This window comes from Colletotrichum acutatum, assembly GCF_030867785.1.
Source record: "Colletotrichum acutatum strain CBS 112980 chromosome Unknown BDZ83scaffold_79, whole genome shotgun sequence".
Lineage (NCBI taxonomy): Eukaryota > Fungi > Ascomycota > Sordariomycetes > Glomerellales > Glomerellaceae > Colletotrichum > Colletotrichum acutatum.
The window spans coordinates 159,496-177,183 of NW_026849073.1; the positions used below are offsets into that span (position 1 = coordinate 159,496).

The 17,688-nt window shown below is 37.6% G+C and overlaps 2 protein-coding genes across 2 annotated transcripts; one reads left to right on the top strand and one right to left on the bottom strand.

The window, feature by feature from the left end:
• The first annotated feature begins 621 nt into the window (after nucleotides 1-621).
• On the top strand, nucleotides 622-1,340 carry BDZ83DRAFT_629090 (uncharacterized protein). Its single transcript, XM_060508745.1, has one exon. The coding sequence runs from the start codon at nucleotides 634-636 to the stop codon at nucleotides 1,231-1,233; it is 600 nt and encodes a 199-aa protein (XP_060362525.1). The 5' UTR covers nucleotides 622-633; the 3' UTR covers nucleotides 1,234-1,340.
• Nucleotides 1,341-5,000: 3,660 nt separating this feature from the next.
• BDZ83DRAFT_653944 (uncharacterized protein) lies at nucleotides 5,001-5,330 on the bottom strand (the record flags this gene model as incomplete). Its single annotated transcript, XM_060510674.1, has 1 exon — nucleotides 5,001-5,330. The coding sequence occupies one exon, from the start codon at nucleotides 5,328-5,330 to the stop codon at nucleotides 5,001-5,003; it is 330 nt and encodes a 109-aa protein (XP_060362526.1).
• Between the last annotated feature and the right edge of the window lie 12,358 nt (nucleotides 5,331-17,688).

Genomic DNA, 17,688 nt, shown 5'->3' on the forward strand with positions numbered 1-17,688 from the left:
CTGTGAAGACCTGGGTACCTCGTCAGTGGAGGAGAGCCGAAGCTAAAAGTAAAGGGGGAGGAGACTGGATGTGCGACAGGCAAACTGCAGCTTTCGCGACCTTCGCCTGCGGTGCCCTGTCTTGCCCTGAGCAGAGGAAACAAACAGTCAGGAGACGGAGAGAGAGACATGCGGTATGCTCCGTCATGACTCTCATCTGCCAGTACACCATTTGCCTGACAACGTGCTAAGTTAGTAGATGATGTCAGCAAAGGGCAGATAATTAAGAGACACTAGGAGACTGACTGACCGATGTTGACCACCTGTCCACCACAACTCGAGCCATATTTACCTAACCAACTTTGAGCATAGCGAGGCCAAGATTAAGGCGGAGTCTTGCTGTAATTGCTGCAGGTAACTAGGTATAAGCCGGCAGGCAATGTCAACGTCGGCTGGCGCGAAAGCGAGACATGAAGCTACCTGGCCAGGGCTGGCTCTGATGGCAATGGTAACACATTACTACCTACCTGAATCTGCACACAGCTCCGGTCACCGGTGTGACGTTGAGGCATCGGAATAGAGTAGCGTAGCGCAAGCAACGGACGCACGCACCTTACTTAGCCCCCTTGGGCACAAATTCAGGGCAGCCGCTCAATGGTCTGGGTTTCTTCCGAAAGGGGCCTCGCTAGATCGGCCAGAGGAGAATGGCCAAAGGAAAAATCAAAATTGACAGAAATCAAACGGCCTGCCGCCGGGCCGGACTTGCGATTCCTTTGTTCTCCTAGGCTTCTGGCGTCGTTTCCATGCCGGCTTCCTTCCTCGGCTGGTCTCGCTTCTCTCTCTTGCATTTGCTTCTTCTTTGCCTCTGCCTCTGCCTCTGGCAAACCCACTCTGGCACTCACACCCCTCGGGCTAGCGGCAGTCGCATGTATCACCTTAAACTTCATGTCCACAGGTTCGTCTGCTTCCCAGCGCACCCTCGTGCTCTGGAACTCGATTTCTCAGGCTTTCAATCTGATGCGAGGCGGTCAGAGAGACATTCTAGAAGCTCACACGGACGCGGGAGCCCGCCCACTCGGTTTGTCAAAGCATGTCGCATCCTTGCTCCAGAAGCCTGAAGGTAAACTCAAGAAACAGACAAGCAGCATGCGCGCTACTGTCGAGTCGAGGCAAGAGGCTAGTGACTCTTTTCCACCTTGCACTGCAAATTGGGTTGGGCTCGCGGATCGGAGATCGAGACAACAGTGGCCGTAGGACAAGGACGGCAAAGGCTGCGAAGACGACGGCGTGACCAGCGGGTGCGTGTAAATGGAGCGAGGCCGGATAGAGTGTCATGGACGGGGACTTTTGTCGTAGGGCACAAAATAGAATGAGTTGAAGACGAGGCGCGTGCAGGCCGCAGCAGCGAGGAGCGAAAACGACCGAAGAAGCAGACGGCCGCCGTTCGTTTCGCAGCAGGTCCATTCCTCCACTTCCAGCAGTCGACCTGGGACTCTGAGAGTGTTGGACACACTTGATCTCGTCACTATCCCCAAGTCGGTTCAGCCTAGTACAGAAAGACGAGTGTGGGTGGACCGCCATCTCACCGCGTGTCTCAAACTTGCAGCCCGGGTCCCCTAGCTCATCGGACCCGAAATGGCGCGCACGGTGCACGAAACGGTCTCTGGAGGGGTAGCAGTCCACAGCGGCTGGCTGAGAGGATGCACCCGGTCAACCATGTCGGCGGCGGGTGACGGCGAAGAAGCTCGGGGGGATGGTGGTCAAGGCGTCTTCCAGCGGAGGGAGATCGATGCGCGGAAGCTCCATGGAAGACGGCTAGAAGCCTGCCAAGGTTGAGTTGGTGGAGGTCGATGAACGGGGGGATTTCGCGCCGCGTGCCAGACGTAAGCTCTGACTCGGCCACTTGCGGTATGTTTATGGTGCCTACCCAGCATTTCTGAGCTGCGAGAGTTTGGCGAACGGTCCAGCATTAGTGCAAGGCGTATGAGGCGTGGAAGAAGGCGTCGAAATGAATTCTTGGACTGATTGGTAATTGTCATGGAGGTTGACTCCAATCTGGGTCGTCGTTGAAAGGTTGTTGGTAAAGCCTGAGATCTGAGGTGACAGCACAGGAGGGGCTTGGGGGCACTTGAGGTAAGGTAGCTAGTCACCTCACTGTTTCACTTGGTACACTTGGTGGTGACTAAGTCGCTTCTCTTCACTGGAAAGTAGCAAAAAGGTGCCTTCCTCGACAGCCTCCTGTGCGCTTTCTTGAATCGCTGTTGACTTGAATATGGAAAGAAGGCACGCAGGTACGAGATAACTTGAGGAAAGTAAGGTGCGGAGCACCATCGCATTCTGCCACTCTTTCTTTGCGGAGTGGATCCTCCTTCCTTTGTTTTCTAAGGTAATTACGGATACCCCCGCCAGATCTGCACCTGCTGCGGGAGATCTATGGAATTATGTACACATGCAAGATTGATGGGTCCATTTCTGTTCCCGTCATTCCTTTCTTTTTCTCATCAGTTTCTCGTTTCTCATCCCAATCGTGTCTCCACGTTTTACTTATTGCTCTCCCCATGGATCCTAGGCAGATACATGTTGCATTCTACTTCACAAAACAAGACTCTCTCCAACTCCATCAACCAGGGCCATCGATGGACATCCAACCTCGACTCCATCGTCCAGTCTCCATCTCAGTCACCTTGTTCTGCAATCTTGCCAGTGTTTCACCACATGGTTGCTTCGGTGCCCGATGCAAAAAGACATTCTCCAAGCTTTCATTCGTCCCGAAGTCCACAACCTCTTTTTCGGCTCAACTTTCGGCGCACACCATCCACGCGGCGCCAAGGGCCACGCAACAAAGAAGAGGACGAACCTGACCCGCGAGTAATTCGCCTCGTGCTACTCTCCCGCCACAATTGTCGGCTCTGTTCCCGATCTCCGGTCTCGTTGGTCTGTAGAGAGCCACTGCTTAAACTTCTGTACCCTGAAACGCGCTGTTCTCTATGCTCCAGGGCCATGCGACTCGGACTATCTCATTAAAGACCATCAGCGACCATCTACACGTTGACAGGTATGGCCTCAAGCTACACGTCAAGGCGCGCATGAACGTCCGGTAAACTCTTCGCGTTTGCGCCCTACATCGCGACTGACATGACTGGCTACACTCCTCGGTCACTAGCTAGGGTCCGTAGTCCGATGAGCCGCAGACCATCGCAGATGCTACGCACGCGTGGCCCAGCCTTTGCAACCCTCACGCCTTGACAAACCCGATATCTTGCATACCACGTGCTTCCAGCTGTCACCGATTGCTCAATCACGTCGCACGGTGTTCAGGGCATACTCCCCAGAATTGTTCTTCGTCGAACTGGTCAGGGGCGCGCTGCTCTACTCCCATCGTATCGCTCTTGTTTCCTATAACGTGCCAAGTACTATTAATAGCTGACTTATTTATGGTCTAGGGGCTTCTTGAGACTGGATTTGGCTCTGGGGGATGACCAGCTTCAGCTTTTCGTCATGCTTCCAGGCCGTATAGTACCCCACGCTACAACGAGAAGTTTAACGAGAAGTTGCCAACAGAGCAAGCTTAGGCCAAGGGCCAACAGCGGAGGGGGGAAATGCATCGGTTCTTCACGTGCTTTCGCCGCCTCGAATGCCTTCCACCGTTCTCAGAACGATACGGCTACATGTCCTCTACCTTCAAGATCCCACGATTCGTTCAACGGCCCCTGCTTCGTGGCCCGAGCCCATCACAACATACCTACACATGGGCCTTTCTGGGCACCTCTGATCGTCTTGAAACAATGCACGGCTCCGGTCCGCTTCTCGAACCACGCCCAAGGCCTAGAGTCCGGAACTCTGGATGATCCCAGCTATTGGTAGACGACGTTGAGGCGAATAGGAGTCGAGAACAATTCTAGCTTCAGTCGCTGCACCCTACTTCGGCCATCACGATAGCAAACTTTTGCAGACACAAAGATTAGGACCTGGAATATTCCGGGTACACTGCGACCACTCCACGGCTGAGTGCCTGGGCAGTCAGGCTATGTGCTGTGTTCCTCTTAGACGTAGCGAAAAGTTGTCAGCGAAGGCGAGCTCAAGGCGAATACTACGTTACTACTTGCACCGCAAATGAATGATATCTTACTTCGATTTCCTGGACGGTGTATACTCTGTTGGCACAGGTGACTGAGCGAGTATAGAACGGCTGGAAGAGCCAAAGTGGTATTACTAATTAAGTTATGGTATGGCAAGCTCATTCTTGTTTGCGCTTGCAGCAAACACATAATGTTGGATAGCCGCGGCATCGTGCCGGTCGGTACTGTTGGTCCGGCTTCATCTAGGGAATCTTTACACCTAGATTCTCCTGGCGGGTCTTCTGGCGGACGCGGCCCGTCTCGGTCACGCAATTCCACGTCAGAGATGTTTCCTCCTTCATGCGATGCGTTTACAGCCCATAGACAAGGGATCAGGTCGTCGGTCTACTCTTCCGTATACAAGGCGTAGTAGCGGACCCAGTGTCCACGGCATACGCGCAGGCCGCGGTGCCTGCACAGAGTATTGTTCCGACGCCCACAAGGTGCTGACGGTGATCGAAACAGCGATGGGTTTGACTGCCACTACACAGCAGAGAGCTTATTCTTGTAGAGTTTTTTGATATGCAGCTATCGCTGGCATCGGGGGTGGACTCGATTCGGCCCGAGGTATCATCCGGCTTTGTGCGGCGGGGAGCCCGCTCTATTGGTTGCTTGTAGTAAAGTCGAGGACCGCAGGCTTTCTTTTAGGTGAAGAGGCCACTCGGACTTGGTATTTCGGATTCTGCGAATCTGGTTTTCAAGTAGGGCCACAGAGACGGATCCGCCCGGGTATGGTGCACTCCGGACCGGGAAAATATGGGTCACGATGTGGGATTCACCCCGGTCTGGCAGCAGGACACATCGGGTCCTTCTTGCCTTCCGCTGATCGGGCGAGGATCGAGGCGAGTGGAAGCGTCGCTGTCCCGACTCTCGCTTCATCGGGAATCTCTTCCTGTGTTTCTCTTATAACCCGCACAAGCCTTGTGTGCAGTCGAGTCCTTCCGAAGTATTACAGCAAATCGACCCGTTGGCGCAGAAGCATGCCCTTCCCAGGTTTGGATCCTCCTCTCCTTCCTTGTCGCCAAAGATTTGTTTCCAAGCGGATGCGATGATGTTGGCTGCCGGCGATGTACTGCTGCTGCTAGTCTCCGGTGTGGCTGCCGCGGCAGCCGCAACTGCGGGAGCCTTGGAGACATGTGGCGGGGACGCTAAGGGATGTTGTTCCGTGTCGACTGGTGCGGCACAAGCTGTTGAAGCGAGTATTACCACGGAAAGGGCGGCGGAAAATCTCATTTTGGCGGTTGGTGGGTGCTAACGTAGAAGCTGAAAAATAGAGGAATGCCAAAGAACGGAGTGAATGAAGGAATGGATGAGTTTTGGTGGGGCAGTTCCTCTCCAAGCTCTGACAAACAAGTTCCTGATGGAAGAGACGACAAAATTATGCAATACTGCAGACTCTCGATCGTGCGTGTGTATATGAGCCGGGGAAGCGGTCGTACTTTATAACCCAAAAGTAGAATTTGGCGCGAATAAGAAAATAAGGCCGAGTCGAGGAGTCTTAGCGCAGACACGACCGTTTGTTGGACTTTGAATCACGAGGCGGGTGGTGTGAGACCGAAAGTACTTTAGTCGGTATGCTAATTGTCAAGAGTGAAAAAAGGACAAGCCACACCGAAGCGTGAAACGGGACGCCAAGTTTGGCGCGGGTTGGTTACACAAAGGATGAATGGGGATGGAAAGACGGCGTTTTGGGTCTCTGAGTGAAAACCGACGCAGGTGGCTTGATGGAAAGAGGCTAGGTGCGGATGGGACGGGGTCTTTTGAAGAGGAATCGAAAGAGACGGGTTATGAGAGGAGGGGGAGGAATAGAGACTATTAAGTAACGAGAAAGAAAAATCCAAAAGAGATGGATGGATGGATCAACCCCTGACTTCGTATGGACTCGTAGCATTCGAGTTACCAAGGATTTCTGCGTAAATGAGACTTGAAAGTATTGGATTGTTGGTTGGCTTGCCCGCATACCGAATCAGGAAGTTGGCCGTTGGTTTTGGATATTAGCAACGAGGAATTCATGCTTGTTAGGTAGTACCCGGCGCGAAAAGGACAATCAATGGAGATGGGGGGTTACAGGGTCGCAGGATCGTAGGGTCGCAGTTACTCCGTAATAGAGTGAATAAAGGAACAAGGGTTCGGAGCTTTCAGCAGGTTCAGCTTCGTCTGCGCGTGTTGGAACCTCGGAGCTGGAGCTGGGGGCGGGGCGGTTGGTGGATGGGACACATGGGAGAAGCACGGAGCGGGCGGGGCAATGTTGCAAACATCCGAAGCAGTGGTGAGTTTTCGACACTCAGCATCACACATCGTCATACGAGAGGAGCCAAGGAGAGTGGGAGGACTCAGGAAGAGGAAGAGAAACACGAGACGACACCTGGTACGAGCGGTGTGGTACCGCAGGCCCGTCACGGGTAACTTGGGCAAGCCCCCTTCATCGTTTGTCTGACGCTGGAACCCCGTGCGCGGAAGTTTGGCGGGAAGATAGACACAGACATAGGAGGAAGTGGAGGTTGGGGATTGGGACTATCCTGACAGGTTCATTAAGCAAACACAATCTATACTAAGAGTCTTGGACTAAGAATGGTGCCAGTAAGGACCAGTGGCTTAAGGGGCGAGAAGAGGGGGGCAGCGCGCTAATGCTTGCGATCGCGACCCCCCGAAATCATGCATGATTTTTACCACGCATTTCTTTGCTGCTCCTTTGGTGGGGGGCGATGTACTTTGTATGCACCTAGCCGCCCGTGTTGGTTTGGCAGCTTGTGTTTTCTTGCTTTCATTGTTCAGGAGCCGCTGGTGTTGGGGTCCTGGAGCCGCTGTGCATTTCAGTCCGCATATGCATCAGATCCTGGCAAAAGCGATAAAAAGCCATTTTTGTTGCTTATGATTTATTCAAGGTAAGGTAGTCTTTTACTTTGGGCGGCGGTCCGGGTTTGGCTTTAGTCGAGTTAGAGCTGTCTAGGGCATGGTGCTTATTGTAGATCATCACATCAGCGGACGGCGCCTCGTTCCAGCCATTCCAGGAACGCGCCTGTTGCTTTGGTGTGCTAAATTTTGTAGCTGTTGGTTCTTATTTCTCAAATCATCAATGGAACTTGTGTCGAGATTCGAGTCAGTAGAAGCAATTCTTTTGTTTCTGACAGTGTCTTTTCCGCCCTTCTGCGTGTCCTCTTGATGCGACGCAGTTACTCACAACGGAAAGAGTCGACGAGTTTTGCTGCCCACGTTGGACGTCACAAACGGTTCAGGTTTTTTTCCTTTGGTGTCTGATATGACAGACATCCTGGTTCCAACAAGCAGTGGAAGGGAAGTTCCACCGACTGCCCTGTGTCCCCCAAACCCCCGTCCCACTTCCCGTACCTGGGGCCGGTACGGGATTGAGGAACCGAGGGGGTGATCAGGTGTCTCAAATGTAGTTTAAGACGTGCAATGAGTCTGAACTGTTACGGTTCATCGGAGAAACACAGAGTCGAGGCGAGTAAACAGATTCAGGGCGACCGTGCTTCGGGAGAGCTGGGGAGGTTTACCGTGGTGATTCCGGTGTGGGCGGAACAACAGGAAGGGAAAGCATGGACTGTGAAAGAAAGATCCTCTACAGTGAACTATTTCGGAGCGATGAGATGATGAAGATCCGTCGGTGTGATTAGTCAAAAAAAAAAAATACCTAGCAAACGTGTTCAAGGTACTCAATTGCCAGATTCAAGCCCCATCGACGGACGAGTACAGCCGAAAGCCTGAATAGGGTCCTCAACGAGAACAGCTCATTCAAAGAGCCAGACATCGTGACTCGTCTGATGTAAGTGAACCCTCCGAAATGAGTCCGGACACAAAATGAGGTCGCCAAAAGAGCCAGAGTAGGCTTTGGATGAAGGGTTCGCGGCGCGACGAGAGGTGACTGCGCCAAGTTGGTTTAACGTCTTAGTGAGGGGAATTTGACGGCACCGCGGCATGTGGCTGGCCATGGCTGGGTTGTCTGGGCTTGGATTGCTGCCGGATAACCGTTGGAGGTGTCACTCATCAAAGGCCAGTCTTACTCTGTTTTACCGTGGTACTCCGTACGGACAGTGAGTTTGGCTAATTCGAACGATGGGTGGCTTGGGGCGGTCTGTGTGCCTCTCGTGTCTCTCGCAATTAAGCCTGCATCCTAAGATCCTTAGATGGGAGACACATGCGCCCATGTAACGGTGGTGGTTCAGGTGGTGTTGAGAGATTGGCCAGGCACGGCGGGGTAAAAGGAGGCTACTGCACGGTAGATGGAAGCTATATTATTAGCTTTCTTGGGGCTCTCGCAGCGGTAAGGAACTTGGTTACATTTTTTTTCGTTTTTGTTCCCTCAGGCGCAGGTGATACCGAGGGATGGGCATGAGAGAGGATGAGTGTTGCTCAATGCTTTTATGGTGAGATGACGAGAACTCAGTCACCTCTTAAGTATTGTCGCGCTATAGCAGCTTGCTTTGCTTTTGACGACGATGCAACTCGAGAGATTGGGGAATACGGAGGTTTATTGATAGCAGCAGCAGAGTTCCTGGCTGAGTACCTGACTTTGTGTGACAGCGGCTACACCCTCCTGTCTGATTCCAAAGTTGCTAATTATGGATGCCAAGGAGGCATGCGACCAACGGCAGCGGTCCAGGCCGGTGGACGGAAGACACCGTGACACCTAGGAGCGGAGGAGAGTAAGAGGCCGCACAGGTGGGGTAGTATTAGGTATATAAAAGGGAGGTTAGATTACTAGCTAGGAGTTATATAGCTCGAGGCCTATATATATATCCCGTCTAAGTCCCCCCGGAACTTTTTAATCGGTATTATAGGTCTTCTTTATCTATATATCCGCCGCTAATATAACGCCCTTAAAATAAATTAACTACTATCTATTGCAAGTTTTTATTTAATATTATAATAATATATAATTAATATATAATTAATAAAACCGCGTTATAAAAATATATCGTATTAAGTATTAAATTAAATATCGATATTTATTATATAATAATATATTGCTTCGTATATTATATTAAAGGTCGACTCGTTATAAAAAAAACGAACTTAATAAGAAAATTAAACTCCTTCGTCTTTATTAAAACTCTTATAACTTTTAATACCTTTATTAATACTTATTTATTTAGTATCTACCTATATAACTCTATTATTAATTTATATTTATTTAATTAACCCCTTTAACGGAGTTCTTTTTAATTTTTTAGCCTTTATTTTATAATCTAACTATTTATTAAAATAGGGTAACGGGTCGCGTCTTTTATTTATTATTTTTTCTATTTAGTACTCGAGGATTAGCTTATATTTATTTAATTTATTTAATTAATAGTCCTAGTACTTTTTAATCGATATATTTAGCCGGTTATAAACTAATACTCGCTGCGTACTATTATAAAATACTAACTTTTTTTAAATAGGTAAATATTTATCGCTATTTAAAGAACTCTTTAATAAATTTAGTCCTCTATATTTAAAATTATTTTTTTATTATACTATATTTAAAGTATTATATCGAGTCTTTTTTAAAATAATCTATTTAGGTAGTCTACGTTAATATTTTGTAATATTATTAATTTCTTATTAATCCTCTCGTAATTAATTATAAATTATTTACTTATATTCTTTATCTATTCCTAGTCTTTTAAGTCCTAGGTTAAAAACTAATAACTTTAGTTTTTTTTTAATAGTTCGGGTTATAGTAATATTAGGACTAAATATATCGTTAGCCGACCGTTTATTATTCGTAGTTATTTAAGTATCCTCTTTTATAGTTCCGGTCGTTAACTTTATAAAGAAATTAAAACTTAAATTAATAGGTTTATAAAAGAGGAAGGGGCTATTTATATAGTTTAATATAACTCAATTATTATTATTTATTAAAGAGGTAGGGTACTAACTATCTTTATTAAAGTTTTTTATTAATATTATATTAACTAACGTCGATTTATTTTCGTAATTAATTAAAATCGAACTTTTATTATTATCCTTCGGCTTCGGAGTAATTATATTAACTTTTAAAATTAGTTTAATTATATTAAATATAATATAGCTATTTATTATTAATAAAGAACTAATATAGGGGGACTTATATATTATATTAGAACTCGTTATACCGGGTCGTAGTCTAGATAATAAAAATCTATTAATATTTATAATATAAAAACTTAAAAAATTTATATTTTATTAATTCTAAAGAGGGGTACTATTTAATATAATAAAGGGTTAATAAAGGAGTTATATATTCTTTACTATTACTATATCGCTCTATAACGAAGTAATAAATAACGACGACTTACCTATTACTATAGCTCGGTCGATCCGATTTAAAATCCGTCCTATTTTACGGGATTTTTTATTAAAAGTATTTAAATTATTAAAGGTATTTATTAATTCTTAATCGTTATTCTTTTTAATAAATTAAAAATGTTCTTTAAGTTAAAACTAATCCTTCTCGGTAAAAAATTAAAGTTAATACTTTTCGGGAAGGGATTAAAAATAATACTCTTTAAAAAGTTAAAGTTAATTCTTCTCGATAAAAGGTTAAAACTAATTCTTTTTTTTATTATTAAAGTTCGATAATACGTCCTCTCCGTTTATATTTTTAATTACCCCCTTAACATTATAGCTCTAATATTTAATCTCGTTAATATAAAATAAAAATAGTATTTATTAAATAATATTTAACGGAATTTATCCTATTAAAAAGATTTTTATTACTTTAATTATAATTAAAATCGTTCTTTTTATTTCTAAACCTTTTTTAAATAAACTAGCCGGGCTATTTTTTTTTAAAAATAATAACGTAACGTATCTTAATACTACTACCTAATAAATAGACTCTAGGATTATCTATAATAGGTCCTTCTCCTTAATTCGAGCTATTAAAACTACGTTAATAGCTTTATATACCGTACAATTTCTAAATATAATAATAGTTCTTAATAATATAAGTATTAACAATCTCTCTATATCTTTAATTATTTTTAAAAATATAATAAATTTAATACTTCGTAGCTCCTTTAGCTTTTAATAAACCGCTAAAATAATTTTATATACGTTTATTAATATTATTTCTTTACTACCCTCGTTATTTTCGTTCTAAATTATATTAAAATCGGATAGGGAATTAATAAAAATAAGGGTATCGTTTAGTTAAGATAATAGGGTTTTTATTTTCGCTAAGGTAAAAAGAGTTAACGATCTCTTTTTACCCTTACTTTTTCGTTTAGCTTTAAAGCGTCCTATTTTGTCTAGCTCGGTTAAATATTTATTTATAATAATTAATCTATCGTTATTTAATAAAAAATCTATAAAATCGTCGTTAAAATATATAAAGTCGATTATAATCGTCTATTAGTCCGCGTTCTTTTATATACTATATTAATAAGTTATTATAAATATAATTTAACTCGATCGGTAAGTAAAGTTATAAATATCGTTAAAATAAAAATAAAAGGGGATTTAAATAAGTATTTATAAATATAGGAAAAAAAAAAGAAAAACGATATATAAATATAAATAAAAAGAAAATAAAAAAGTAAAGGACTATAGTATAAAATAAATAAAATAAATAAACTAGTAAGAGTATAAAAAAAATAAAATATTAAAGGTAGTTAAGTTATAAGTTATTCTTTCCCCTTTTTTAGTAAAGTAAATTTATAAACGGTAGCTTAAAATTAACCCCTAACTATAAATATCCCTTTCATAATATAAATATCTTTAATTAGTTTTAATATTGGTAGTATAATATTAGTATCCTATTTAATTATTTAATTATATATAAGACTTATTTAACTCGATATTTAATTACGAATAGCCCCCGTTAACGAGGTTTAAATTTAAAAAGCTTTTTATTTTAGGCGAGTATTACTAGATTACTACGCCGGAATAGTTAATACGTTTTTATATTATACTTTATTATTTTCGCTTTATTAACTACTTTATATTTGTCTATAATATCTCGCCTAATAATATCCGTTCTAGCTATAAAATTAATAATAATATCGGCGAGCTTATCGGGGTCCGGTAATTATTTTAAATTTAACGTCTTTAATATATTTACTTTAATTATCTCCTATCCTATAAATATTTTTATTAAAGAAAAGCCGATTATTAATATTTACTTATTATTTAATTTATTTAACCCGCTCTATAAGTAGTCGTCCTATTTGTCTTTTAGTATAGACCCGTTTAATATCCCCTTCGTTAGGATATCTATTAGTAATCTAATATACTTTTTAATTATACCTACGGATTTATATAATTTTATTAAGGCTAGTATAACTTTGATTAACCGGCTTTTTATAACTATTTTAAATTCTATTAATATAAATACTCTTTTAGTATCTAAATATATTACCTCGGGTACCGCTCTTAGAGTATTCGACTATCTTTTTAATATAGGGATAACTTCCGCTATTAATAAAGTCTTTATTAATACTACTTAATAAAATCTACTTAGATAATCGATCTAAATTAAAATTAATATATTACTTTTCTTTATTTTTAGTAATAGTCCTAGGTAATCTAGACCTATTACTTATAATAAATAAAAAATAGTAATCGTTTAGTTTATATAAAACGACTTTCCGGCTATAACGCCTATATATAGCTAATAGCCTTTTATATAACTAATAACGTCGTATAATATTATCGGCTAATAAATATCTTTAATTAATCGTTATCTAGTTATATTTAGTCTAAAATAGCTAGCGTCGTCGTAGGCTTTTTTATATATTTAAATAACCTCTAATTTTATTAAACACTTCTTCTATTTATTCCGTATATAGTAATATAATATATTATTAAATATTTTATATTCTCGTACTCTTAATTTTAGTACCCTTATTTTATAATTATTTAAGTTCGTCGTTCTATATATTAAGAATTCGTAAATATCTAAATACTAGTCGTCTTTTAACTATTTATTTAGTTTAGTTAGGTCTATCGTTATTAATATTATTATACCGAAATAAGTAGTTACCGCTTCGTAAATCTTTAGTATTATATTTAGATACGTTATTACTAACTACTCGTTCTTTATTTATCTTAATAAACCCTCTAATTCGTTTATATTTCCTTTTACCGCTACTATAAAGTATTCTATAATAAATATAATCGAGCTTTTAGTATTTAAAAATACTATTTTAAAGATTTATTAATCTTTATTAAATAAAACCTTTATTTTTAAAGCCTTTATTATTAAATTATTTATATCCTCGTCGGGGGGGTTTAATAGGGGGTCGGTTATAGTCTTTAGTTTTTTATTTATTATTTTTTAATGCTTTAAAAATAGGATATTTACGGCTTTATTAAAGTATATCTAATTTAATCGGTCTATTATAATAAGCTTTATTATCTTTTTATATCCTCTTATACCGTCCTTTTAAATCTATAGGCCGTTTACTATATCGTTATATATCTTAACGTCCGTTGCCTCGTAATTATATAAAGGGAATATTATATAAAATAATAAATCTATTACTATATTCTATCGTTTTTATATATATTATATATCGATATTTAATAATCTTAACTCTATTACCTATTATATATAGATATTATTATAATATATTATTATTAAGAACTACGTTAATAGTTTATAATCTATAAAAATAACGGATAACGTCTCTATCCTAAAGAAGTATACGTATCGTCTATAAAATTCGATAATTATTAATAGTTCTCGTTTATAAGTTCCGTAATATCGTTATATTTTTATAAATAAAAACGAGTTATATAATATTAATACTAAGCCGGCTAGTTAGTTTTATATTACTATATATCCCCCTACGTATTTCGATATATTAAAATATAACTATACCGGTTCTTTAACTATTAGTCTATATAGTTTAATAGCGTTAATAACTAATTTCTTTATTAATTTAAATAATAATACCTTTATTAAGCCCTATTTTTAAAGGACGGATCTCGTTAACTAATATAATAAACGTACTACCTCTATATAATTTTTTATTTACTATTAATATAGTCCTAATATAACTACGAATACTTAAATAGCGGTTTAGTTATTTAGTACCGGCTATTTTTAAATCTTAGCTATTTATAAAAGCTTAATTTAAATAATACCGTCGACTTAATATATTTAACCTATTATTACTATTAAAGTTATATTTAATATAATCTTCTTTTATAATAATTTAACGCGAGCCTATAATAAATATAATAAAAGATAATCTTTAATAAAATCCTACTCTTCTTTTTATAAAGTCGTCTTTATAAATATATTATTAAAATAAATATTAATAAATATTATTCCTCCGGGCTTAGATACCGCTAATAAAAATAGCTCCGGATATAGCTTTAAAATTAATTTTAAAAATAGCCTTCCGAATTCCGTTATTTAATATACTAAACTCTTTACTCCTTATTATATTCTCGTTAATTATAATTATAGTTATTTAAGTACGTTAAATATATAAATATATCTATAATCGGGGTAAATCGGAATGGACTAATATATATATTTAAAGTCCTAATATAAATATAATTTAATCCGAGGATCTGATAAATTATTATAAATTTTTTTTAATAACGGTATTAATAATAATAAAAGTTCTTCGTTAACGTTATAATAGTTAATTGTTAATTTATACTCGCCCTATAAGTCGTTATTTTTCTATATAATAATAGGTTACGCTCCCTATTCTAAGGTAATATTATTAACTATTACCGTTAATTTATAAAGTCCTATATTTCGTTCTTTTTAAATTAAATAGTTTAGCTAATACTTCTCGGTTATATTTTAACGTTTATATCTATTAAATATCTATAGTTTTATATCTAGCTTTAATCGTAATATATATATATAAAAATTAGTTAGGGGGAAACTATTTAAAAAGCTTAAAAATAGTTCTTAATAAGTATATATAGTCCTCTTAATATTTTTAATACTCTTTTTTAAAACTAATAGTCCTAGAATTATCGGTTTAGCATCTTACTATTTATCGATATCGGTTATAAAAATAAATTTATTTATATTTAAACGTATAATTCTTTTCGTTATTAAAAATACTAGAGTTATAATATCGACTATTAACCCGTATTCGTTCTTAATTTTTATTAAATATACTATATTATATCTATTTATTATTATTAATAAAATATAAAATAGGGTAAACTCCTCTCTCTATTTATTAACTTTTATAACCCTCGGTATATATAAACATAGCTAAGTATTTAAGCCGCTCTAGATATAAAAAAACCCTTTATTAAAGTCCTATCTAGACTTATTTTATAATATCGACGTTTATATATCCGCGGACGGTTATAGTTTAATAATTTACCTAGGTCGGTATTAATTTAGTCGTTTTTTAAATAGTTATTATTTAAATCTCTATCGTTATTTATACTATCGTTATTATTAAAGTCTACGATTTTTAATAATTTATCTCGATTAGTTAAGTTTATAGTATCGTTAGCGGGGCTTAGAATTAATTTCTATAACTTAGCTAAATCTATTATAGGCCCTTTAATTTCTATTAACGTCTCTTTAATAATTATATTATTAATAATTATCCGGGCTCCTTAGAGGTCAATTAATACTTAGATATTAAATAATTACAGTATATTTAAAAGCAATAGGACGGATTAATTAATATTTTAAATACGGACGTATACCTAGATCTCTTATTTAATACTATAAATAACTATATCTATCGCTACGAAATATATTATAAAATATACTACTCCGTTAGCCGCGCCTATTTTTAAACCTTTAAATCTAATCCCGGTTAATAAATATTAAATAAAACTATACTATTTTATTAATTTAAATAATATAATATTTATCTCTAATCCTTAGTCTACTTATATTATATTATCGGGGATAAAATATTTAGTAATTATCGTTATAATAATATAATCGATATAGAACGGTCTCGTCGCTATATATTATTTAGAAAATAGTCGAATATTAAAAGTTAGGTCGTTAATTATTATAATATAACCCGATATATTTAATATAATTTAAATAGAATATACTTCTGTAACCTTACCTTTCCCTTTATCCTTCCTAAATCGTTTTACTATAATACATTAAAATATAGATTTTAAAGCTTTCAAGAACTCCGGGCTTAACTATATTAAATCTAATAATAGAATATCTAATATAATCTTTTTTATTATTTTAAAAATATTAATTAGTAAAAGGCCTTCTCGTATTACGATAAATATTAATCTTTATTTATATAGTCGCTTTATTAATTTAAAGTCTATCTCTATTTTTAATAACGTTATAAACTTAGGGGTATCGATAATATCGTTAATAATAACCTTTTCTTTTAAATTAACGTTAAGTAGTTAAATAACTTTTAACGTCTTTTTTATTTTAAATACCTTTTAAATATATACCTTCGGTCTTTATAAAATAATCTCTATTTACTATTTCTAGCTATTAAAACTTAATACTTTAACCTATATTACTAATACGTTTAGTTTTAGTACCCTATTATCTACGTTAATAGACTTATTTAATAATACTCTTAGTATATTAGCTACTTTTCTTAATAGCTCTACGATTTTAGCGGATCGAACGTCTATTAATAAGTGTACTTCTTTTATATTTATAATAAAGGGGATTATATTATCTAAGCCTTTTACCGGGGTAAATTTAAGGTATTTACTTTTAATAATAACGTCTATTTTATCCTATAGGTTTCGAAGCTTATTTATTACCGTAGTAGAGCCGGTAATTCGGGCGGTCTATTAATTAATAATTAACTATTAATATACTATATCCTAGGTATAGTATATCTAAACTAAATATACGTCGATTATTTTATAAAGGGGGCGCTATCCTATATTAAAGCTTTTATTAAATAGGAATATTAACGCTTTAATATATACCGACTCCTAAAGTTATAATTATCGGCCTATATAGTCGGGCCGTTTATAACCCTTAGTACTATATTAAATATAAATAATATTATTATCTTTAGGGATGCGTTTTCTATTAACGAATTCGTTAAATAAAGTCTTTTTATTTAGGAGCTTAAATAAGTTACTATCCTTTTTTATAAAATCTAGACTTATATTATACCCCGCTTAATATACTCCTCTATCGTTAAACTACTTAGGGAGTTAATTATAGCTTAACTATTATTAGTTATATATTGACTATTATATATAGCTTTAATTATTATTAAAATATAGCGGAGGAGCGTTAGTATTAGCTAGCTATTATTATACTTATATTTATTATTAAGGTTAAATTTACTATATTCTTTAGGTTAATTAACCGCTTATTAATTATAAAATTAAAAACGGGAATATTATCGGTTATAATTAATTTAGGTAACCGAGGTAGTTAGCCGCTACCGGGTTTATTAACTATATCTAGGCTAGTTAATAAATAATAACTTAGTTAATTAGCTATCTTAAATTCTATTTAATAACGACGTCCTCTAGTATTTTAATATATATTTTATTATAAACTCGACGGTTTTTAGCTTCTCTCTCTTTTAGTACTTATTAAGTATTTTTAACTATATTATATACCGCTCTTAAACTATTAAATACTATTACTAATATCTATAATACTTAGTAACGGAGTCCTATATTGGCTAGTCCCTTTATAAATTATCTT